This window comes from Canis aureus, chromosome 35, assembly GCF_053574225.1.
Source record: "Canis aureus isolate CA01 chromosome 35, VMU_Caureus_v.1.0, whole genome shotgun sequence".
Classification (NCBI taxonomy): domain Eukaryota; kingdom Metazoa; phylum Chordata; class Mammalia; order Carnivora; family Canidae; genus Canis; species Canis aureus.
The window spans coordinates 13,961,505-13,986,273 of record NC_135645.1 but is presented as its reverse complement, the minus strand read 5'-3'; the positions used below and the strand labels follow the sequence as shown (position 1 = coordinate 13,986,273).

General features: G+C 38.6%; 2 protein-coding genes across 14 annotated transcripts in view; one reads left to right on the top strand and one right to left on the bottom strand.

The window, feature by feature from the left end:
• The window catches only part of GTPBP8 (GTP binding protein 8), a 75,665-nt gene that overhangs the window by 6,448 nt on the left and 44,448 nt on the right, over positions 1 to 24,769 (top strand). For 2 of the 7 annotated variants that reach the window (XM_077884011.1, XM_077884008.1), the window contains 2 exons: positions 1,492 to 1,610; positions 20,158 to 22,381. In XM_077884011.1, the coding sequence (XP_077740137.1) occupies positions 1,492 to 1,610; positions 20,158 to 20,290 (252 nt within the window). In that variant the 3' untranslated portion in view covers positions 20,291 to 22,381. Of the gene's footprint in view, positions 1 to 1,491; positions 1,611 to 6,545; positions 6,944 to 14,237; positions 19,393 to 20,157; positions 22,382 to 24,769 lie in introns of those variants that run through there. The other 5 variants (XM_077884012.1, XM_077884009.1, XR_013372335.1 and 2 more) reach the window with 4 other exon arrangements.
• Positions 8,173 to 23,893, bottom strand: RMP64 (ribonuclease MRP subunit p64). Of its 7 annotated transcripts, none has more exons than XM_077884002.1 (9): positions 23,686 to 23,893; positions 21,632 to 21,786; positions 18,476 to 18,555; positions 17,794 to 17,925; positions 17,292 to 17,369; positions 16,192 to 16,553; positions 15,983 to 16,044; positions 13,339 to 13,586; positions 8,173 to 8,508 (listed from the first exon to the last, which is right to left on the bottom strand). In XM_077884002.1, exons 1-9 carry the CDS (start codon positions 23,786 to 23,788, stop codon positions 8,325 to 8,327), a joined length of 1,404 nt encoding a protein of 467 aa, XP_077740128.1. In that variant the 5' UTR covers positions 23,789 to 23,893; the 3' UTR covers positions 8,173 to 8,324. The 7 variants fall into 7 exon arrangements, with proteins under 7 accessions (XP_077740128.1, XP_077740126.1, XP_077740127.1 ...); XM_077884000.1 differs by lacking the exon at positions 8,173 to 8,508 and adding an exon at positions 10,081 to 11,316 and having other exon boundaries at positions 23,686 to 23,891; XM_077884001.1 differs by lacking the exons at positions 8,173 to 8,508; positions 23,686 to 23,893 and adding exons at positions 10,081 to 11,316; positions 23,096 to 23,447.

Sequence of the window (24,769 nt, the reverse complement as noted above, 5' to 3'; positions counted from 1 at the left end):
AGGTAGGATTTTTACATTCTTTAAGAAAAGAAAATTTCTTCTGGGAATATCGTACCTCTGTTTTTTCTGTTTGTCCTAGAATAGACAACTTAGTAGGTTAGTATCTATATTTTCTTTGCTTCATGAGTTCTCCAGATAAAATAGCACCCCAGAGTTCCAAAGGAAAAGTGAAGAACCCATTGACTATAACTTGGTTTCAAAAAAAAGTTAGGAGACCACTAAAACGTATCAGTAAAGTTTAATGCAAATCCAACCATGTTGCTAGTCAGCAACACTTTTGTGTTCTTGTGGTTATGGAATTTGGGGATTTGCAAAAGCCCTGTGAAGCAAAAACTAGAACTACAATTAGTATGAGGAGCCAAAGGTTGGATTATAGTTCATATAGCAGAAAATACTCAATAGTGCCAAACTGGTTTTATTAAGTGATATAGTATTCCTAATTTGGTATCATAGATACCAATTTGTGAAATCATATATTTTCCTCAGTTTTAACTTTAAGGAAATATTACTTTCTTCTTTGGAAAAGAGGTTGTGATAGAAAAAATATGCCTCCTTTTAAATATCAGCATATTTGCTCTTATGAGGAAAGATTCCAAATTCGAGGGACTCACAAGTCATTAGAAACCACAAACTTTCTGCCTCTCACTCCTTTTGCCATTAACATTTTCTATAACTGAAAAGCATAGGTTATTATTTCAGGAAATTTAATTTTATAGAAATTCCCCAGGAAAATTGATAGATCAAAGTTTTACTTTTTAATTGATTTTGTAATCATTCCTATAATTGTAGTGGATATAAGATACAAATAGCCTGATTTCTAGTTTTCCATTATATTATTATATTTAAGGCAGAACTATTTCCTGGTCAAAAATGATTGTAAGTTGGCAGTTTTATATGGATCAACCCAATAATACTATGTATCTTAGTTAACATATATAGTGATTGCATGAAACATTTGTTTTATGTCAATTGCAAATATGGCTCAAGGGTCCTTTTCACTGGTCTTGAATCCAAGATATTATGGCTCTCTGTATTTAAAGCACCATTAAAAAAAAAAAAAAAAAAAGCACCATTAAACAGCAAACACATCATATATGCTTTATACATTGCATGCATTAACTCATTTAATCCTCATGGTAACTCCTTTTGGGGGTGTCACTTTTATTTTATAGATGAAAAAATAAGTATAGAGAGATTAAGAAACTTACAAAGGTCACCTAATTGTTATTAAACATTTGTAGCTAGGGATGCCTGGGTGGCGTAGTTGGTTAAGTGTCCAATTCTTGTTTTTGGCTCAGGTTGTGATCTTGGGGTTGTGGAATTGAGCCCTGCATGGGACTCTGTGCTCAGCCAGAGTCAGCTAAGGTTTCTCTTTCCCTCCCCCTGCCCTTCCTCCTGTGCCCTCATTCTCTCTCTAGATAGCTAAAGTGTGTAAAACTGTATATTAAAAAGATCTTTATTTCCAATGCTTAAATATTTGTTTTCTTACAGATGGTATTAACAAAAATTGACAAATCTTCCAAGGGACATCTTTTAAAACAAGTGCTTCAGATCCAAAAATTTGTTGAGAGTGAAACACAAGGATGTTTTCCTCAGTTGTTTCCTGTAAGGTAAGACTTGATTTATTTTGTAACTAACATCCTTTGTGTTTGATACACATATATAAAAATATATATATAAATACATATAAAACATAAATATATACATAGTGTTTCTTAGTTTGTATTTGTTATATATTATATAGTGTTTCTTCCATTGAGGTATCACTTAAAATAAGAGGAGTTTGGAATACTACACACGTAGCCATGATTTATTGGTACAACCCATCAGCACTTTTATTTTTTCTTCCCTCTATTTTGTCTGCTTTCTGCAGGCTTTTGCTGGATCTTCCCTGTAGGTATCTTCCTTCTCTTTCTGCCTCAGCCTTGCTCAACCCTAGACCACAGCGGAAGTGAAAACTTTTTCCTTTTTTTTTTTTTTTTTTTTTTTTTAAGATTTTACTTATTCATTCATGAGACACACAGAATGCGAGGCAAAGACATAGGCAGAGGGAGAAGCAGGCCCCATGCATGGAGCCCGATGTGGGACTGGATCCTGGTCTCCAGGATCACGCCTTGGGCTGAAGGCGGCTCTAAACCATGAGCCACCCGGACTGCCCAAACTTTTTACTTTTTAAAATCAGCTAAACAATAGCCACAATAAAGATACTGCCATGCTTTTCTCACTTTCAAAAACAAACAAAAAAAACTACATTATTTTTATGAAAGAAACCTTATTCAGGCTGTGAGGGATAAAAATTTTTCTTTAAAAAAGAAATGCTTCACATAAGTTAGAATTAAGCATTGGTAGCAGACAGAATGGTTATTTCTCGAGCTGGCAATTTTGAGATATTTGATATAGTTTAGTGATGAAACATGAGTTTGTACTTTGAGCATATACCTTGGATGTAGTAAGTGCCTTGTATTAGAGCAAAGATACAGTACCATTTCCATACGATTTTCTTACTCTAACTTCTTTATGGAAGGCACTATAGTATTTGCTATGAGAAATAATGAAACCAAGTAACAGTTTTATATGAAACTGTCCCCTCATCAGTTATTCAAGGTCCTACCAATCCAGATCACATTTAAATTGTTTGTAATTATGAACATGCCTGTCAAAATCCTTCATTCACTCATTTCTACAAAATGCTCTTCTCCCTTGACTTTCATTCAGGTATTTATCCTGTTCATTTGTCTGTGTCCCATCTGTACAATGGAGATTCCTACAGGCAGGAGTGAAATCCTACTTCCTAGAACCCTGAGCATTGTCATAGAACAATAGCTGTTTCTTTTTTTTTTTTTTTTCTAAGATTTTATTTATTTATTCATGATAGACATAGAGAGAGGCAGAGACACAGGCAGAGGGAGAAGCAGGCTCCACACCGGGAGCCCTACGCAGGACGATCCTGGGACCCCAGGACGGCACCCTGGGCCAAAGGCAGGCACCAAACTGCCGAGCCACCGAGGGATCCCCAATAGCTGTTTCTTTTAACTATTTAATAAGAAGGAAGTGAGACCTTCACTAAAAATGCAGCACAAACATAAGATGGACAGATTGTGGCTTAAGAGCAGCATTTATTGGGAAAAAATTAAGCTTTAGTTGACTATAAGTTGAATATGAATTAACAGTTCAGTGAGGCTGGAAAAAACTGACAGTGTTTTCTTGACCTACGTTAATAGAATTATAGTGTTCCAAACAAGGGAATGATCTAACAGTAGTTCCACACTGCTTTGAGCTATATGTCATCAGACCAATCAGATTGGATTGTGGCTCGACATTAATAACAACTGAGCTATCTGAAAACAGATGGTCTTGGGGTGGTTACGTCACTACATCATTCATAACACTTACCTGGTCCTCAGAGTAAACATCCCTATGCCTAGTTAGGGATGTTTGTAAGTCAAAGAAGTGGAGTTGCAGAGAGATATTTGTTTAAATAGAACAGGGAAGCCTGGGTGGCTCAATGGTTGAGCATCTGCCTTTGATTCAGGGCCTGATTCCAGGATCCAGGATTGAGTCCCGCATTGGGCTTCCTGCATGGAACCTGCTTCTCCCTCTGCCTGTGTCTCTGCCTCTCTCTCTCTGTGTCTCTCATGGATAAATAAATCTTTACTTCTTGGCTATAGATTTTAAAGCAACTTACTTCATTTTCTGAGTCTGTTTTCTCCCTAGTAAAAATATGATTGTTAGAGAATAATAAAATGTATTGTGACCGATGTACACACAGCCATATAATAAATGTTAATTTCCTTTTTTGCCTAAAATCAGTCAGTAAGTAGCATGGTTAGGCCAACAACCCAGATTATCAGATTCTCAGTACTTTTTAGAGATAATCCTTTCTTTAGATATGTCAGCATTCTCTGCTGTATGGTCCTGGAATCACTGCTGCCTCTGTACTCACCATAAGTGACCAAAGTACTGCAGAAGCCATACAAGTCTAAGACCTGAGGTGTAGAAGCCTGGTGACTTTCAAGAACTTCAGCATTCACTGTACCATAGGGACCACATACAGGAATTTGGCAGGCTATACTCTGTAGCTCTCAAAACCCAATTCAGAAAATAGTTAAACACATTCCTTGGTTTTATGCTCATGACCAAGTCCTAGTCCATCCCTCCAGAAAGAAGTTTGGCCTGTTCACGAAATAATTATTATAAAATATGTCAGGTTTTATTTCCTTCTCTTCTTATATGATCCTTGTAGGAGAAAGGTGGAAGTACAGTCCAGCAAATGTTGGCCTTTAAGGCTATAGGCAAAAGTTTAAATGCTAAACTTCACTTATAACCCAGAAATCATTATGGGCTGTTCTCAAGCAGACAGCTTTGGTCAAAAAGCTTAAAATGCTGTATTTTATCAAGAAGGGAATCAGGAGTACAGGAGAAAATATTTTACTTGTTTTATATACAGGTATATACCATTCCTATATCCATAAAAGTCATAGTGTATTCAAAAAAGTCCGTGTATCCCAAGAAACCATGTGGTCACTTCCAGCTGTCAAATGGATGGATGCATATAGATGATATAGTAAGATGAGTAGACAATAATAGACACAATAATGGTTGATAATTTTTAAAAATAACAAAAGGTCTAAAGTATTAAGGTTGTTGAGTCTTTGTCAAAAAAAAAAAAAACTAAAAAGATCAAAACTTTTAGTCTGGGAAATAAAAAGCAGAATAGAAGATATTCCAATGACATTTTCACAGAAATAGAACAATCTTAAAATTTGTATGGAACCACAAATAGCCAAAGCAATCTTGAGAAAGAACAAAGCTGAAAGGTATCATGTTCCCTGATTTCAAACTATATTATAAAGCTACAGTAATCAAAAAAGTAGTACTGGCATACAAAAAAGATTCATAGATCAGTGGAACAGAACAGCCCACCAATAATCCCACACATAAATGGTCACTATGACAAGCCAAGAATATACAGTGGGACAAGGGCAATGTCAGTAAATGGTGTCGGCAAAAGAATGAAACTTCGATTACAGTCTTATATTATACTCAAAAATTAACTCAAAATAGGCCAGAAGCCATAAAACTTCTAGAAGAAAACCTACACACTTAACATCAGACTTGGCAATGATTTTTTGGATTTGACACCAAAAGCAAAGGCAACAATAGCAAAAATAAACACAAGGGACTACACTGAACTGTAAAAAAGCTCCTGCACAGCAAAGGAAACCATCAGCAAAAGGAAAAGGCAACCTACTGAAAGAATTTGCAAATCATGTATCTGATAAGGGGCTTATTACATAACTCCTATAACTCAATAGCAAAAAAATAAAAAATAAAAATAGGCAGAGGATTTGAAGATATTTTTCCAAAGAAAGCAGACATATGACCAACAGGAGAAGATGAAAATATGAAAAGATGCTTAGCATCACTAACCATCAAGGAAATGCAAATCAAAACTGCAATGAGATACCACCTCACACCTATTGGAATGGCTATTATCAAAAAGGAAAAAAAAAAAAAACAAAAAACAAATAATAAGCATTGGTGAGAATGTAGAGAAAAGGGAAACCTTGTGCACTGTTAGGAATGAAATCACTGCAGACATTATGGAAAACAATATGAGGTTCCTTAAAATATTAAAAAGAGAATTACCATATGATCCAAAAATACCACTTATAGGTATTTATCCAAAGAAAACAAGAACACTGATTGAAAAGATATATGCACCCCCACATTCACTGCAACATTGTTTACAATAGCCAAGATACCAAACAGCCTAACTGTCCATTGATAGATGAATGGACAAAGAAAGTGTAGTGTTTATGTATATACAATGGAATATAATTCGGCCATAGAAAAGAATGAAGTCTTGCCATTTGTGACAACATTGGTGGATTTTGAGGGGATTATACTAAGTGAAGTAAGTCAGGCAGAGAATGACAAATACCATATGATCTCACTTATATGTGGAATTTGGGAAACAACAAAAAAGCAAAATCATAGATAAAGAGATGGGTGGTTGTCAGAGGTGGAGGATGGAGGATAGGGGATACAGGGAAGGGGATCAAAAGGTACAAATTTCCAGTTATAAAATAAGTCGTTGAAATGTAATGTACAACATGATGACTATCATACTGTGTTGCATATTTGAAAGTTGCTGAAAGCAAATCTTAGTCCTCATCGTAAGAAAAAGAAAAATTAGGCCTGATGACAGATGTTAACTAGACTTACTGCAACCTTTTCACAATATATAAGAGTATCTAATCATTATGTTATACAACTGAAGCTAATGTGTCAATTCTACCTCAAAAATAAAAAACTTAATCTGGTTAATAAAAGGCAAATTGGTGGATAAGGTGAAATTTTTAGGATTCTGAGAATATGGATCATCATTTTTAAAATAGAAGAGGCTGGCAGAAGAGAGGAAAAATTAAGACATTATTTCATATATGAAACTCAAGAGTTTTAAAAGAGTTTTTAAGTTAGATGAATTCAGATACGTTACTACATCTGAAGTAAAGAAGAAAATTTTTCTTTTCTTTTCACAGTTCTGTGACCTATTCTGGAATCCATCTGTTGAGATGCTTTATTGCAAATATAACAGGAAATCTTAAGACTGATGGCCTCTAATTTAGCTGAAGATTCAAAATCCTTTATGCCAACTAGAGTTGAACACCTAGAATTTCAGCATTGTTTTAAATGTTGTGTACCTATTAATTTGCAGAAGGATCATTTTAACTTTAAAATCTGCATCTTGGGCAGCCCGGGTGGCTTAGCGGTTTAGCGCCGCCTTTGGCCCAGGGCCTGATTCCTGGATACCCAAGATCGAGTCCCGCATCGGGCTCTCTGCATGGAGCCTGCTTCTCTCTCTGCCTGTGTCTCTGCCTCTCTCTCTCTTTCTCTCTGTGTGTGTCTCATGAATAAATAAATGAAGTCAATAAATCAATCAATCAATCAATCAATCAATCCTGCATCTTCCCAAACCAAGAATGAATTTGTGCTGGGAAAAAGAAGTTTATAAATAATAAATTATGCTATTCATTAGGACAGATACTGTTTTATTTTAACAGTTCCTATTTTAGCAATGTTCCTATTTTAACAAACTGGCAAACAAGAGCATATAGAAATCCATAATAGGAAACCTATTTAGTGCTACCTAGAGAATGGTTTGCTGTGTTTTTATTGGGCTTTTGCCTTTTAAAGACAATGTTTATTATGTATATTTAAGTATTAAAATGGAATAGTTAATAAAGGGGTTACTTTTCTGTTAAGCACTTATAGGGAGATGGAAGAGAAATGCTCCTCTCAATGCCTTAACTTATCTTTTTTCTGAGTCCTTACCTGAAAATAAAATAATATTCTTGATAAAATTTCAGTCAGTCCATGATGAGGCTGGAGTCATTCACCTTCAGGTGAACACAGGATTCAGAATCAGAACACCAGAATTTAAGTTTCAGTTCTAATATTTATTATGTTGGGCCTTGGGCAGATTACTTGATTTCTCTGCCCTTCATTTATAATTTGCAAAGCTATAGAGATTAAAATGGTATTATATGTGTAAAATATATCTGTTTACAGATTTATAAAGTGAAACCAATCCAAGAAACAGCAAACCTCAGATTTATCACAGAAAACCTTCTGTCCTAGAGGAGAAAACATTTTCTTTAGTGAAAGACAAAATCCAAAAACCAGTTTTTTTGAGAAAACTGGTATTTGCAAAAGGCGAGAAAAAAGTTGATCGGCCTGTTTAGAATTGGTACAGTAAGATTCAGAATGGAAAGATAAAGCCTTCCTTTGAGCTAAAGTTAACAGAAAAGATTTTTATGAAGATGCTACTGACCTATTCATGTAAGTAAGTGGCTTAGCTTTTCAAACTGAGAGTGAATATTAAAAGATTATTGCAGTAGCCCCAGATAAAACCTTAAGGCTGTAAAACAACTTTGGGGTTTTTTAGGGAAATTCAATTATGAATATATTTTCATAGTTGATAGCACTGGTCTGTTCTAACCAGCAGTGTTTTAAGCTCAAACAAACAAAAAAAAAACTTTAGGTATTCACAAAGTAAAATATATGGTAACAGTAGAATGATCTTAGAAGTCATCATTTTGCCTGCCAGTGTTACTTTACTGCTCGTCTTAGCCTTGGTTCTCCTAAAAGCAGAGTCCAAGACAAAAGTTTGCATTCAATCATTTATTTGGGAAGTGATTCCAGGGAACAGGAGCGATGAAGAAAGGAAACAGAAGGAAGGAGAGTCAATCAAGGATGGAGGAGTCAGACATCACATAAGTACTAGTCTTGATCTTGAGGGACCTTCTAGAAGAGGAGCCTTAGGAAATGTGCCTCTGAGTTGTCTTTGAAGTGGCCTTCTCCCCAATTCTTCCAGTTTGTGCATGCCTAAGTGCCAAGTAGTTTTTGCAACTTGTCAGAAGGAGCAGGAAGTGAGGGGTCTCTGGAACAGGAGGCAAAGTGCAGTTGTCCACTCCTGCTGGAAACTGGTTGGCACAGCAGTGGCTGAAGTAAAAAAGCTAAGTGGATTTAGAATGGGAGGCCTCAGCATAGTGCTCTTACGAATGAGAGGAGTGTTTTAATGCTACTAGGGCAGGAAAATACAGTATTCACTGTGATAACACACTAACAGGAGTTTTCTTGGAGGGCTTGGGGCGTGGGGTGAGGAACAGAGGGAAAGGAATAAAGAGAATCTTAAGCAGGTTCCATACCCATCACAGAGCCCAACATGGGACTCAATCTCACAACCCTGAGATCCTGACCTGAGCTGAAATCAAGAGTTGGATGCTTAACTGAGCTACCCAGGTGCCCCACTAACAGAAGTTTCTAATCTAATTTACTACTAATATATGGTTTGTATATCACAGATTTCACTTTTTAAAATTTAAAACATTAGAATTCTAAGTTGTTTGGAAAGATTAGCTGATCTAGAGTAGGGGAGAAGGAGGAGATGAAGAAATTTACTCCAAAGGAACATTAATGAAGTACAAGGCTTTCTAGTTTTACCTCCTTAGACAATTTACTGAACACTGGTTTTTCCACTGAGGGATAATCTCCAAAGTCTCTTTCAGCTGTCAGAGTTTATGATCCTTGAACTATAATGCCACTTCACATGAAGCAGTCTAAGCCCCAGGAACCTAACTCTGGAGTCATATGCAAGTAAAAGCAGAAACAAGATTGGACCTTAAATCTTAGAATCATAGAAGCTGATGGTTATTTCTAGACTGGTCATGAGATCTCCTTAGTATTATCTATGTTTTAAGGCACCAAGTAGCTTCTACCACTTGGTAGGAAGACAGGAAAAATATAAACAATGAAAAGTGACTAGAAATTAAGGACTTTGAAGTAAATCAAGATGTTTAGCAAGGCTTCAGGAAAGAAAGAAGCTGAAGCAGTGTTTAACTCTGCTTCGCAGGCTACTTGCATCAAAATCATCTAAGCTCCTTGTTACAAATGCAGGCTTCTGGGCACCTGGGTAGCTCAGTCAGTTGGGAGTCTGACTCTTGATCCCAGCTTGGGTTTAGATCTCAGGGTCATGAGGTCATGCAGGCTTCTGTCCTCATCCCCTGGCTGTGTTTATCTGTCTCTTCAGAAAGGTATCTGCATTTTTAAACAACCCACCAAGTGATTCTCAAAACAGCACAATGTATGAGAACCCCTAGTATAGATAAGCAGGAAAATGTACAGAAAGAATAGGCCAAATAAAGAATGGAAAGGAAATAGAGTGATGGTGGCCAAGGAAAAGATGTGGTACATACCAGGCACTGTTTTATTTTTCTATAAATCTACATGTAAGATAAAACTTAAGGCTACAGACTTCTTAACAAATAGCTTACTGACCTAATTCTAGTAAACTAGACCATTCAAAAATACATACGATTTGCCTTGAGCAACAGTGCTAACAGTATACAAATGTCAGATGACAGCATCAGCACTAAATTATAAATTTATGTGTGACCTCACTCCTGGGTCTATTTTGTGTCAGCTAAGTTTTATTTTTTTCATTTGACTTTCTCATCTATTTCTACTTTGTTTTCCTGTTGTATTTCAGGTATAATAACCACATGTCACATTACATCCTTTTTGAAAAAGTTTATTTAGAATCTGTCACTAGCACCCAAATAAATAAACCAAAACCAAAAACAAAACAAAACAAAAAGCCAAAAACTTTTGGAGAACTCTGTAAATTCTCCTGTGAGATGCCCTCCTGTGAGATAAAGTGAACAAATGAAGTAAACTAATGGCATGACCAGTCTCCCTGATAATACAATTAGTGGCAAAATTTTTAGTCCCTTGTGATGATGGATTCTAATATGTAATCAAGATAGCACAGGCATTGGAAGCTACAAACAGTGTTCAGCGGTGGATTTACTTTACCTACAAATGGAGCCAGTAAGACCAAAGTGACCTTTTAAGCACTCCTTGATATTTCCCACTCCACTCAACTCCCCATATACCTGAAGGCACAGAGTAGGTTTTTATAAACCTATTCACTCATTCACTCAGTTCTTAATTCTGTTGTTCCAGGGATCCACCAGCTTTAATCAAGGAATTATATTTGCTTCTCAAAGACAGGATATGGTAGTTTCTTCATCTTAACCCCTGGTACAAAGTTAAAAGTCAAAATTTGACTAATAGTCAAATACTTGTCAGTTAAATGACAGTTACTATAAACGTTTATTGAACGGAAATGAACTGCTGTACAATGTTATACTAAAGAAGCTCCTCTCTGAGTACCTCTTAGCACTTCCAAGTCCTTGCAGATTTTTTTTTTAGCAGTTTCACGTAAAATAGCAGAAAACTGGACCAGTTTGTTAAACACTTAAATGTGAGCACTCATATTTGAGCATCTAAACTCCCATTAAAGCAAAAATATCATCAATGTCATCTGTCTCCTTAATGGTTCCTGATGTATTATGTTTGTCCATTTGCATCATTTTCCATGAATCAGTTTCATTTTCATTGCTTCCTATAAGGTTTTCATGAATTTGTTTCTTTTTAGTTTGTATGACAGGGTCTGAAACTCTGCTACTCAAGAGTTGCTTACTATTAGGGTAGAGATCAGTTCTATGAACTGTACAGTGTGAGAGTCTCCATTTACTGCTATCTGTAGCATTCTGAGTCCCTTGAGGGGACTGCTGAATTTCTTTTGAAAGAGTCAATTGCAACTTTCTCTGCGGTTTCCTCTGTCCCAGTAAAAATCTATTCTGAGATCTTCTTCGTCTCACAAGACGCTCTGAAGTTTTGATTCCTGAGCCACGAAGAAGGCAGTTGCAAATAGAGGTTTTTATGCATTCTAATTTCTTTGGCAAACTTTAAAAGACAGCAAGAGAAAGGAAAAATCTGGGATTAAGACATAGAAAAACATTTTCAAAAACTTTTGTCTCTATTTTACCAACTCCCAAAAGAAAAGTACACAATTTATCTACAAGTCCTATGCCTACAAGTGTACAACCCCAGAATCATCACAAAAAATATGAAAATAGGAGCTTCAACCCAAATCTGTGTTTTCAGAGCAGAGCTTCCCTGTTGATTCAGGGTGTAGCCAAGTATGCCCCCATTACGTTCCCAACATAAAGTAGCTCCTACAACTGCCTACCAAGACAGCTGAATGGTGAGATCCCTCCTTACTTCAGTGTCACAGCTTTTCCCTGATAAGTGCTAAAGTTCATAGCGTAATAGTGGAGCTGGGGAAAGGATATATCACAAATAGAACAATCTGCCTGGATGCAGTAATGCGTTTCTGGATAAACAACTTCATGTTGTAGCTGAGAATGAACAAGTGGAAAGGAATAAAAGTGGAGGAGGGAGTTTATCTAAGAATGAGAAGACAGAGCTGCTGACATAGACCACCTACACCTTGGGCTACCCTAATTGTGACTCATACGTCGTTTCAAGTTGGGGAATTCAGAATTCAAATAGCTGATTAGTTTAGGTGTTTTGCTTCTGAATAAGGTATGGTGATAAGGTACATCAGTGCCTTGCTAACTGCCTCACTGTGATAGATTTCAAAAGATTAGCATGGGTCTGTAACTTATGCCCTGTCACCCTCCCCTTTTTCCTTTTTAAATAAATATGTAACTTTGAGGAAGCTCTTTATAATGTAGTAGTTCAGGAGGATCAGTTTCTAAACACTTTTCTTGTCTTACTGTAAGTGACGATTTTTAAGTGGGGAAGAGGGTAAGCGTACTTCCTAACTGAAATGGAAATAGAAGAAAAACAAAAACGGAAGAATCAGAGGATCTGAATTGAGTTCTAGATCTCCAGCTGTTAACAATCTGAGAAAAATCCCCTATGTCCTCAGCTACAAAATGGGGAGTATTACTGCCTACTTCACAGAGTTATCATGGACATTAAGTAAATTTAAAATGTACTGTAATATATAACATACTGAAGCAGCAAAACAGGGCAGTACTAAAGAGCAGTATTTTTGTGGGGTAGGGAATAAGGTTTAACCAAATACCACTTTGTTACCATTCTCATTAACTCTTAAAATATATTATCTGTATCTCATCTACCCCTTCTCCATCTCAGGCTGAGTTTTCACCCTAGAATAGATCCTTTTTAGATGCTAGAGATCTTTAAATGACTCTAATGTAGAAATAGTTCCAACAATTCATTCATTCCTTAGGAATACTTAACTTCTCCTACAGCTCTTAATCAAAACTTGCTTTTGTGATCTTTAGAGCCATTTCTGTCGAAAATTGTTACCATGGGCAGGCATCTATTAGTGTCTCAATAAAAATATAAAACCCTAAAGTGTCTAACTTCATTGTTATGTTTCAAGTAATACTGGCTCACATCCTTAAGCAGTTCTACGAATCTAAATCAGGAAAAGGGAGAAATCAATATATGGAGAATTGGGCACCCATGAATGAACATTGCCTGACCCAAAACCCAGAGTCTGGTGTGTGTCCTTGTAAGAGGCAGACACTTCTCTCACACCCTCATCCTGCTGCACGAGGTGGGCAGACTGGCTCTCTCCTACTAGAGTGAGAACTAGAGCTAGTGCTCCATGAGGATTAAATCTGTCTTACACAACCTATCCCCAGGCTTAGCATGCCATAGACACTCCTAAGGCTTTCTGAATGAACACATGGAATGGTGAAGAATATAAATGAATACATCCAATTAACCAAGTTAACTTTCTTCCTCCCAATGATACAGCTGTACCCAACAAAAGCAAACAAAATTGCAGTTTGAATAGATCCTTCTCTTAGCCCCTCTAGGGCTACTGGACATTCCATTTTTTAAAAAGCTGACTTGAATATATATACTTTTGCCCTAAGTAACAACAGAAAAAGTAAAGGAATATAATTTTTAGTATATACCTACCTATAGCCTTGAGCTTCCACATGTTTAAGCCGGTTACTTTTAAGAAGTTTGTTACCCAGAAAGGAGGCCTGAGCCTTGAGTTTTTTGCTCCTGCACCATAAAATCGCTGTTTGGATTTCTTCAGAAAGTTGAATGAAAGTCTCAGCCTCTCGAAATCTTTGCACAAAACTTTTGGCACTGGGAGTTCCTGTTGCTTTCTGAGGAGAATGTTTGGTTGCCTTTAGTTTTGACTGAGAACCTTTAGTCTCCTGAAATATGGAAAGGTGAGAAAAGTATATTGGATTTGCTACTGACTTGTAAATATATAACAACAGAGAAAAGTTGACTATGAAAATTAGAAAATGTCTTTTTAAAAGAAGGAAAACTTAAAGCTCACTGTGCTTTCCTTTGTCTTAAAAATCTTAATTTTTTACCCATCACTCCTAACACAAGATTTTTTCCCCTCTGTGCAGCAAAGGTCCTATCTATAACTGAATTCAGACAGAAAATATAAATATTCTAACAGATATCTATTTAACCTATACATAAGAATGAAACTCTACATGAATAAATATTGGTCAAAGCCCATCTGGTAGGAAAAATAATCTCTGAAGAGCCCTTTTCCTTGATACTAATACACTACCACAAATTTGTTTGTCACTTACTTCTATACCCTGAGTTACTCCTCAATGATGAGTCATAAATGTTACTGAAAACGCACTAAGACAGGAATGATGCTGAATGTATGTTGAAAATGCTTAACTGAGCAACACACTTCCAATTCAGCCATCGTTTGATGTGGCACCTTTGTCTTTTCAACCCCCCTCTGTCAAGTAAAGTTTGAATTGTATCAACTTTTGTTGTTTATGAAAATGTGCCACTTACTAGGTCTGCTTTTTTTTTTTTTTTTTTTTAACTAGGTCTGCTTTTATCTTTCATTCAAAAGTTGTTCCAAATTTCTCACTCTCAAGAAAAACATAAAAAGTAGAAAATATTGGGCAGCCTAGGTGGCTCAGTGGTTTAGAGCCGCCTTCGGCCCAAGGCATGATCCTGAGGACCTGGGATCGAGTCCCACGTCGGACGCCCTGCATGGAGCCTGCTTCTCCCTCTGCCTGTGTCTCTCTCTGTCTCTCATGAATAAATAAATAAAAACTTAAAAAAAAAAAAAAGAAAATATAAAAGTAGAGACCTATCAATATTGTGTACTGCTGACTTGATAAAAGAAATCTGACCTTAAAAGGAAGCTGAGCCTGTTAGTGCTAATTGCTCAAACTGTGGTAGTGACTAGTCATGAATAGGGGCTGCTGACCAACCAAACTGCTTCACAACCAGCTCACCCAGGAACAGCTGGATGGGACTACAGAACTTTCAAGGATCAGAGAGCCATAGTTCTAGAGACAGAGTTGAGAAAACGATTTGGGGGACTGATATAATGGTAAAGAACAAAGACTGTGAACCCAAACTGCCTGCGTTCAAATCCCAACTCTGCCCCGTATTTGTGGTATGCCTGAGCAAGTTTCTTGTCCTATCCAGGCCTCGATTTTCTCACCTGAAATATGGAAACAATAATAACAGCAACAACCTTACAAGGCTTTTGTAAGGATTGTAGGAACTAATAATACATGCAAAGCATTTCAAGAGTAAATGAAATATATGTATTAGTATTATTATGACTATCATGATGATGATGGAACTCATATATTGGACAGAATATAAATCTAAACTAGACACCTTGTAAACATTCAAGAAAGTACTCTGACTTATCAGAAATTATTAAGAGTTCTTAAATAGAAAAAAAGAAATAATCCATGCAGAAAACCAGGAGAAAACAATCTGAGAAGGACAGATGGTAATAAGTCAAGTAGTTACCACATGAAAGAGGGTGAGAGACACTAAGAGGAATCATGTTAAAGCTTAAACTGGGAAAGAGAAACCTCGTGACAAAAAATGAAGATGACAGTAACAATGATGACAGTAGCTAATGACATCTAACATCAGTTAAGAGCTTACCATACTCCAGTCTCTTTGCTGAACACTTTACATGCATTAAAACTACATAACCCTATGAGGTGCATACTATATTAGAAAAAAGAGGTGTGGGCGGGTCAAGAAACTTACATAAGGTCACAACTAAAGCCAGGACTAAAACCATTTCTGTCTGACCACAAAGCTAATACTCTTTTTTTTTTTTTTTTTAATTCTATTCATTTATTAAAGAAAGAGATTAAGCGGGGCAGGAGCAGAGGAGGAGGGAGAGGGACAAGCAGACTTCATACTGAGCACAGAGTGCAACTCCCAGGGCTTGGTCCCAGGACCCCGAGATCTTGACCTGAGCTAAAATCAAGAGTGAGATGCTTGACTAACAGCCACCCAGGTGCCCCCAAAGCTTATTCTCCTAATATATTCCACACCTATAATGGATCCTAGGAACACTTTAAAATTCTAGTGAACTCTGAATAGAATGTTTTTAAAAGCATTCTATAACCTGATTTTAGACCCCTGGGAGTACTTCTATTCATTCAGAAGCATAGGCTGGGAACTATAATAGCACTAAACTAAGAGCTGGGGATAAAAACAAAGATTCGATCTCTGCCCTTGGTTAAGTGGCATCTACTCTACACATCAGCAGAACTCATAAGCCATAGTAATTATAAGCCAGACAAACCTGCATAGCTTTGTGTTTCAGCTGTTTGCAGAAAACTCTCACGTCAAATTCTGATGACTTTTCTGCAGAGATAGAGAGACCGCAGATACAAAAGCTTAGGCATACTATTTCAAATCAATGAATTCTTAAGTATATGATATTTCTTGCCAAATTACTACAAAAGAAATAAAGAGAATTTTAAGAGTATGTGTTATATCAAAGCAAATTACCTTTGATGATTTTCTTACTCTTTATTGGCTGCCCAAGATCCACAGTATTCTGTGTACTGATCCTCATTTCTTTAGCTTTTTTGGAAATTCTGAGCACAGTTTCTTTGTTAGACATCAGTGATTGCTCTTTTGTTAAAAACAGTTTATTTAACAATTTAGTTACTCCTTTAGCTGCAAAAGCTGTAGGCATTTTTTTCTTACAGATTTCAAAATAGGGCTGTCCTAAAAATTCAGCAATATCAGAAGGAAAGGTAAAATCTTTGAAGTAAGGCAGTGGTTGAATCCTAGAGACCTCCTGAAGCAATATGAACAATGGCTCATATAAAGAGGTCAGCCTTTTCAAAATACCTTTATAGAGAACCCTAGGAAAAAACATAGGAAGTCATGAATTAGCCAGTAATTATAATTTGCAAATTATGTAATATCTACAACAGATTCAAAGCTGAAAATAAATGTGTATCAGTCTGCCACTATAGATTTAAAAAAAAAAAAAAAGGCTCCAGCACATATTTGCAGAGTCAGATTAGTCTAACCCAAACAGAAAAAAAAAAAAAAATGTTACTTAAAACTAAATAAAGTACTAAATGGAAAGATGTCTCAAAGGATATGCATCAACATCTTATGTATGGTTTTAGCTAGGTGGTGAGATTTTAGGCAAATTTCAGGTTCTTCACATCTTCTCTATTCTTTTGGAATGTGTCTAAATAAAGCATGTATTATTATTATTATAATCAGTAAAAATTAAAGCTGTCTTTATTACAGAAAAGAATAAAGCATGTATTATTATTATAATCAGTAAAAATTAAAGCTGTCCTTATTACAGAAAAGAATAATATGTTAGCTATTGGTAATTCTAATGTCGTTACCTCTAAGAATAAGCAGAATAAACAAGAAGATTGGAAATAGTACTTGAGAAACCCAGGTTAAGACATCAAAGACCTGACCAAACACGTAGGTTCCCAATCCACCCCAAATAAACTCTGATCAAGTGAAGAAATGCAACCCCTACACCATTAACATCCCATGGGAAAACAAATAAGAAAACCTAGGCTGAGTTAGATGAAAAAAATTATTTCAAAGGTCTGTACATACATACATACCAAAATCTGCTCACCAGCCCAATCATCACAAGGTTTAAAATAATGAATTCTTGCAAACCTAGATGTTTCACAGTCAAGCTGGAGAATCAAGTTAAAGTTGGAAAACAAAACCAAAGTAATTTGGGTTTTATAAATTATATTTATGAAAGAAACAGATTGGAAATAGAATTTTCTTGAAGAAATTCAGCTTTAAACATGTTCTATTTCAGTCATGGAAACTTTAAAAAAAAATAAAATAATATGCACTCTGCTAGAGCTCTCATTATTTAGCTTCTATGACTAAGAATTTCTGTCAATGCCCTTAGGGTAATATGTGCTAGATGAAGACTGGCAGTCTCTGGCAATGGCTCTATCAGGCAATTCCTAGGAAAAGGAGGCCAAGAAGCAAAATTTTAATAGGTTATAACTTCTACAAACCTCCTAGCTTTCAAACAGAAATACTATTAAGTATATCCAAACAATTCCAATTCAGAAGAAAGCATTTTAGTTAATTTAAGGATACAGAAATGTCTTGCAGCAACAGTCCAAGCAGCGAAGTAACAACTTGCAGGCTCCCAAAATCTTCATGAGCACCAATTCGACCACTGGTTGGCTGGGAATAACACATGCTTTGGTAGTTACTGGCTGGTTTTTGCTTCACAAAAATGGAAAAGAATGTTACTTTCATTCTTAAAGTTCATCAATTGTAAAGTACAGTTTTCAAGTGCAGATGAGCTAGAAGCTCAATTTGAAGTAGTTACGTTCAACAATGACTGGTAGATTATGTAATAATGTTTCAATATAATCAACCCTACCCCTGTCATGCCAGTCCCTCCCACTGAGGAGAGAATATCACAAAAACCATGTGTCCCTTATTTTTTCTTTTAAAGATGTAATTATTCATTCATTAGAGACACAGAAAGGCAGAAACACAGGCAGAGGGAAAAGCAGGCTCCTCGCAGGGAGCCTGATGTGGGACTCAATCCCGGATCGAGGATCATGCCTTGAGCTAAAGGCAGTAGCTCAACCCCGGAGCCACACAGGTGTCTCCTAGGTGCCCCTTATTAAAACAAAATTTGTAAAGCTCCCCTGTTGGGTTATATCCCAGCACCAGGCAAAGAAAAGTCCCCAAAGGGTGATCATATTGAAGACCAGGAGTTCCCAACCCACCACAAAGCCCATCAGAAAGCATCTGGACCACTTACTTGGAAGAAAACAACTCAGACAGATGTTGAATTGAACCCTCCAATCCCATGTTTTTCAAACGTTTTAAGCATTGTTCAACCTGAGAGGGGAAGAGCAGCTCAAATTCATATAATACAGACATGGCCATTGATGTGACCAGGAAAGCAAAGAAATGCAAAAGTTAAAAGTATGGAAATATACTGAACACCAGAGAATAACTTTATTTTAGGGTAGTCTACCCCAAAAGCAATTGTTCCTGCTTAAAAATTTGAAATTAACCCAGCCAAACATATGTCTCAAGTTATAACTAAGAATTTACTATATGCCAGGATGTGATTGATGCTATAAAGTGCATCAAAGTAAATACGAGATTATTCTCAAACTATTAAAACAAGATAGTAAGTTAATTACTAAATTTCAACAGTTTGTAAATGGCCACAGAAATGAGGCAAGTGACAGATTTTACAAATCACTTTACAAATGCATACTGAACATCTACTATTTCCAAGGTATGCTAGGAAATAAAGTAGTATATAAGATACTTCTCATTCTCTTGTTATAAAAATCTAGTAGTAAAAATAAGACATATAAAGTATTTAAATACTAAAATAAAAGATATGCCTTCTTTAAAATTGCAATCCCCTCAGCACTCTTCCTTTTCCTGCTTTATTTTTCTTCATGGCACTTACCACCATCTGACATTTGATCAACTGACTAATTGACTGATGGTCTTTCTCCTCTCAACTACAATGTAAGCTCCATGAGGGCAATATATTTCATCTATTTTATCCCCCACTCTAACTCAGTACTTAGCACAGTGTTAAGTAGGCACCTAACAGCATTTTTATCTTAAAAAAAAAAAAAAAAAAGTAAGAGCTATCCATTATGCAAAATGTGGTAAGAATTCTATAGTCCTCAGGAAATACCACATAAAGGGCATGTACAGGACTGCATCTGGATTTTGAGGGTCTAAAATCTGAATGGGGCACTGATACTAGCAAAGATATCTTGCCAAAGCCACATACATACTAATGAAAATTTTCAGAATTGATTCTATGATAACAGCATAGTTTTCAGAACAAGGGAGGCAACAATCTTCAAATTTTGAGGTTAGCACCTATCTTCAGTTTTTAATTTTGGACACTATACTTTGAGAGAAGTATTGACAAACCAAGATGGTAAAATTAACTTGGGAAATATAGTATGTGAGCTATGGTTCAAAACAAATAAGGGAAAATAATTTTGAGAATTGTAGCAAGGCAAAGAGAACTGAAACAACCTAAGAACAGTCTTCATATACCAAAAGTATTATACAGAAAGGGGAATCAAGACTATTTTCTGTGCTGTATGTATGGGAACATTAGAGGGATGCATGCTAATTCTACTACTTAGCTTTCCTTGAAGGGAGAAAAAAGTCAAGTGGATGACAGTAATGTGTAAATAGTGAAATGTTAAATAGATAGAAGGCAGTAGTAGGAATGGGGATAGTAGCTGCAGCAGCATAAAACACATTCCCTATAGTAGGGAGCACAAACTGTACACAAATAACTGCCACATGCAGACCATACTCAATATCATAAGAGAAGCACAAAGGGGAATCCCAAATAGCCCACAGTCATAAAAGAGGAGTTAACTATATTAATAATCAAAAAATGCAACTTAAAATGAGATTATCACAATATGCCCTCCTGTTACACCATAGGAAGACGTTTATCAATGCCAGATGGCGGCTTGGAATGGGACTTGCAGGATGGGAAGGCCTTTACCAGGCATCAGATGGGCTGGGCATTCTAAACATACAGGACCAGGTAAGCAAAAGTCAGGGGAGAAAATGAACATGGTGATCAGGGGAACTCATGAAGAGTTCAGGTTGCCTAGAATATAAAATATATGAAAGTGAGAGAGAAGCCTGAGCTAAAGAAAACTGAAAAGGCCAGATCATGGAAGATCTTATAAGTCAAGCTAAGAGGTTTCATCTTTATTCAGGAGAACCATTAGAAAAAAATCAAAGCTATTTTTTAGGATGATTAACCTGGCTTTGCATATGGAATATGCCAGAGTATAGTAAAGACTGGAGTTGAGGAAAGATCACTTAGGATAGCAAGGCAACTGAAAGTTGACAAGGTCTGAAAAAAGAAGATGCAGCCAGAACTCAAAGATGGGTCTAGATGCAGAGGAAGTTTTGACTGATCAGTTGACTGAATGGGAGAGCCAAATAAAAGGAAGAAGCAGAGAAAACACCAAATTTTTCTGATTGAATAATTATTTACAGCTTGGAAGCCAGAAGGAAAAAATAGGTTCAATCTGTATGTTCAACATGAAATACATTCAAGTGTGGTTTTATAAGACTCGTGCAGAGATAAAAAAAGCTGCCCCAGAGAAGAAAACTTAAGAGAAAGACCATGCTCCCAGATCTTTCTTTGATGAAGAAATCTCCATTCTTTTGCTTTAGGTAATAGGAGTGGAAAATTAACCAGAGAGCACAAATCTGTGAGGTTAGAGAACATGTCTGTCTTTTTCACCCCTGTATACTGAGCACCAAGCACAGTGCCTGGCACATAGAAAGTTATAAAAAAAAATACCTGCAGAATGAATAAGGTGAATGAATGAATGAGCTTATAAGGAACCCAGCTTAGACTTGACTATATGATGTAGTCCCTAACAAAGAGGACCCATTTTGTCTTAAACTCTAAAAATTATAGGAAACCACTTTCCATAACTTGTTATATAACCATTCAGTCTAATATATTACTGATTAGATTATGTGCCCCACAGCACACAACTTTTGTTTTTATGATTTCAGGATTTTTATTGTGTTCAGAAAATTCTCTTAATCCAACACTTTGTCTTGCTCAAATCACTGTATCTGTGAACTAGGCAAAAGCACTGTAATTTATTACAGATTACATATAATGAAGAAAACTTTTCATGAAAATTACCCACTAGAAACAAGACTGAGAAAGAATTAAACATGGTTCCTTTCTGAATAAATTGGTTTTTGAAATGCTTTCCGGGGAAACAAAAATGAAAGTCCACAGGCAGTTGTGGACTAAAGATCTATTGAATCACAAGTAATTGAGTTTCCCTAAATAACAAAGTATTATATTAGGTGGCAGTGTGATCTCATTTTCATCAAGTAAACATGTTGAGTCTTTAACACAAGGCTGCCTCCTTACCTGTTTGAGGGCTAAATGGGGCTTGTGGCGCCCCATTCTGTTGTGATTGCTGTAAAGGACTGCGCATAGCACATCTGTTTCTGCATCTAAGGTTTGGCTCTTCAGTGACAGTGTAACAAGACCGCATTCTCTAATTACAGCTGCAACACAGAGGTCTAAACCAGAGATATTAATAAGACTTAATAAGTATCTCTACATTAAGTTTATTATGTAAAAATACTCTGAAGGAACATCTTTCCTTATTAAGTGGATTAAAAACAAACAACTTAACTATAAGAACATAATGAACAATTCTAAGTGAGAAGATAGAAAATGGTGGCCGATGAGATAAAAGTCCAGAAATCACTGAGAGAGCATCTGTTAGTGTCTTTGTATCCTGTTATTATGATTTTTATTAATCTTTCATATGAATACTTTGCAATCATTTGGTATATACTTATACCTAAGTACCTTGACAGTGGGGTATGTGTTATAAACTTGTCTAAATCCCCTATTTTAGGGGCAGCCCGGGTGGCTCAGTAGTTTAGCCCTGCCTTCAGCCCAGGGCGTGATCCTGGAGACCCGGGACCAAGTCCCGCGTGGGGCTCCCTGCAGGGACCCTGCTTCTCCCTCTGCCTGTGTCTCTGCCTCTCTCTGTGTGTCTCTCATGAATAAACAAATAAAATCTTAAAAAAAAAAAATCCCCTAGCAAGACAGAATGGATAAACTCCTATTCTTAAAAGCAAAGGTGCTGTATGCGGGTACTACTTTTAGGTAAGGATATACTCAGAAAAGAGAAACCACTGTGGCAACTGCAAGTTACACTGGTGAATGCCTGACTGAACACGGGGTGCTCAGCAGGAGGAAGGAACGGCTTCCTAGTCTCAAAAGCTGTGAAGCAGAAGCTGGAGTTAATGTCTCCGTGGCAGTAAGGATGGCGCCAGCTTCCCAGATGGATGTAATACAAAGACGGATTCCTGTAGAACAGGACTCTAAGAAACCAGAATGGACCGCTCTGAGGAGCTGCTGAATTTCCAGGCCTCACAGAAATCCTGTTAAAGAATTTTTGAATTGAAGAAGAGGCAAAATGAATCATTGCACAGGTTGGGTGGCTGGTGAGATGGGTGTGAGGATTTGATAGGTTGTACTTAATGCTATCACTTGAGGGTCTGTTCACCGTACAGGCCCTGTTCCAAACACTTTATAACAGTGACTCTTCCTCCAAACAGCCCTATGAGGCAGGTACTATTTTTACCTGCACTTGAAAATGAGCCGAGGCACAGAAGGGTTACACGACACCCCCGGCCTGCCCGCGCCCGCAGAGCGAAGTGCCAGGATTCAAACCCAATTTGGCTCCTGAGCCAAGCTCCCAATACTGGGCCCTCCTGCCTAAAAACAGGTACCATGGCTAAAACACTTTGGTTTAGGAGCACGCTCCCCTCCTAACATCACTAGATGCTAACAGCCAGGGAGAGGTCGGAGGACTTACCCCGATTGATTGATTTTTAAAGATGTTATTTATTTATTCATGAGAGACACAGAGAGAGAGGCCGAGACCCAGGCAGAGGGAGGAGCAGGCTCCAGCTGGGAGCCCGACGCGGGACTCGATCCCGGGTCCCCAGGGTCACCCCCCGGGCTGCCCCGAACCCCGTTTCACAGCTAAGGACCCGGGGGCCTGAACGATCGCAGGGTAAAGGCGGCGGCCCCGGCGCCCTCGTGGGAGCTCAGCGCAGCCTGCAGGGCGAACGGGGCGGCTGGCGGCCCGCGGCACAGGGCTTCCGGGCAGCACTCCTGCCCAAGGCGAGCTGCACCGCCTCTTCGCCCCCTGCGCGCGGGGCTGGCTCCGGCCAGGCCGTGCGGGCGGCGTCGTGGGTCTAGTGAGCGACTCCAGAGCGAGCCACGGGCCCGGCGGGGCTGCCGGCATCACCGGCCGCCGGGAGCCCTCTGCGGGGTCCTGCCCCGCGCCCCTTCCCAGAGACCCGCGGGCGCAGGAAGTCCCGCCCCCCGCGCACGTGCGCCGGGCCCGCCGGACACCGCCTCCGGAAGCGTGTGCCGGCCGCGGGCCCCTCACTCACTCAGGGCGGCGTCGGGGTCCCGGACGGTGACCACGCTGCTGCTCCCCGCCCTCGGGATTCTCACGCGGTTCCACGGCTCCGGGCCCGCCAGCACCGTAGCCATCTTGGGAGGCCCGGGAGGGGCTCGGAAGGGCGGAGCTGGGCGAGACCTAACGGAGCGACCGAGGGAGGAGAGAAGGGAGGAAATCGGGGGGAGAAAGAAGGCGAGGGGCGGGCCCCGGGGGCGGGGGCCGGGCGTGGGGGCGGGGCGAGGGGCGGGGCCCGGGCGGGCGTGGGGGCGGGGCGAGGGGCGGGGCCTTCGCGAATCGTGGACCAAATCCAGTGGCCTGGAAAGGACGGTCGTCCAGTCCCTGGTCACCGAAACCTGGCCGCGGGTCCGAATCCCCCGGGGAGGGGCGGGGGGAGGCTCCGTCCCAGTCCTACTCAGTCAGATTCGCCGAAGAGGGTAGGAGTCTGCCTTGTGTTGAGGCTTCCTTACGGGGAAGTTCGGAATTACTTAAAAGCATTTTACAGGTGTAGACCCGGAGGCCGCCCGTACACCCCCATTCCCGCATCAGACATTAGGGGGAGCGGAAGAAATGAAATAAAGAGGCTTATGCAAGGTGTGGTATTTGAAACCCAGAAGAGGAGATTTACTTTGTCCAAGCCCGCCCAGGGGTTCCCCTATCTATCCGACTGTCGGCCGCCCCCATCCTCGATCAGTGTGCACAGCAAGCTGGTGCTGCAAGCTCTGCTGATCTTCACCTCATTAATAACTTCTTGGTAGATTGTCTTCAGCCACACTGACGACACCTTACTTGAGAAAGGTCTATAACGTGTTAGAAAGGCAGCCCATGGGTTTTGGAGACAGACCACCAAGGTTATAATTCTAGGTCTGCCATTTACTACTAATTCTATGACCTCAGGAAATTTACGTAACTCCAACAAACCTTAGTGTCCTAAGGGGTAAAATGAAAATAGTAGTCTCTTCCTTAGGGTTGTAAAGTGCTTTAGAACAGTGTCCGGCATACAAACATATTTACTCTTACCAGAATTAATATTGTTCTTATTTCTACCGTTTCATCGGAGTAATAATCTTGTCCTC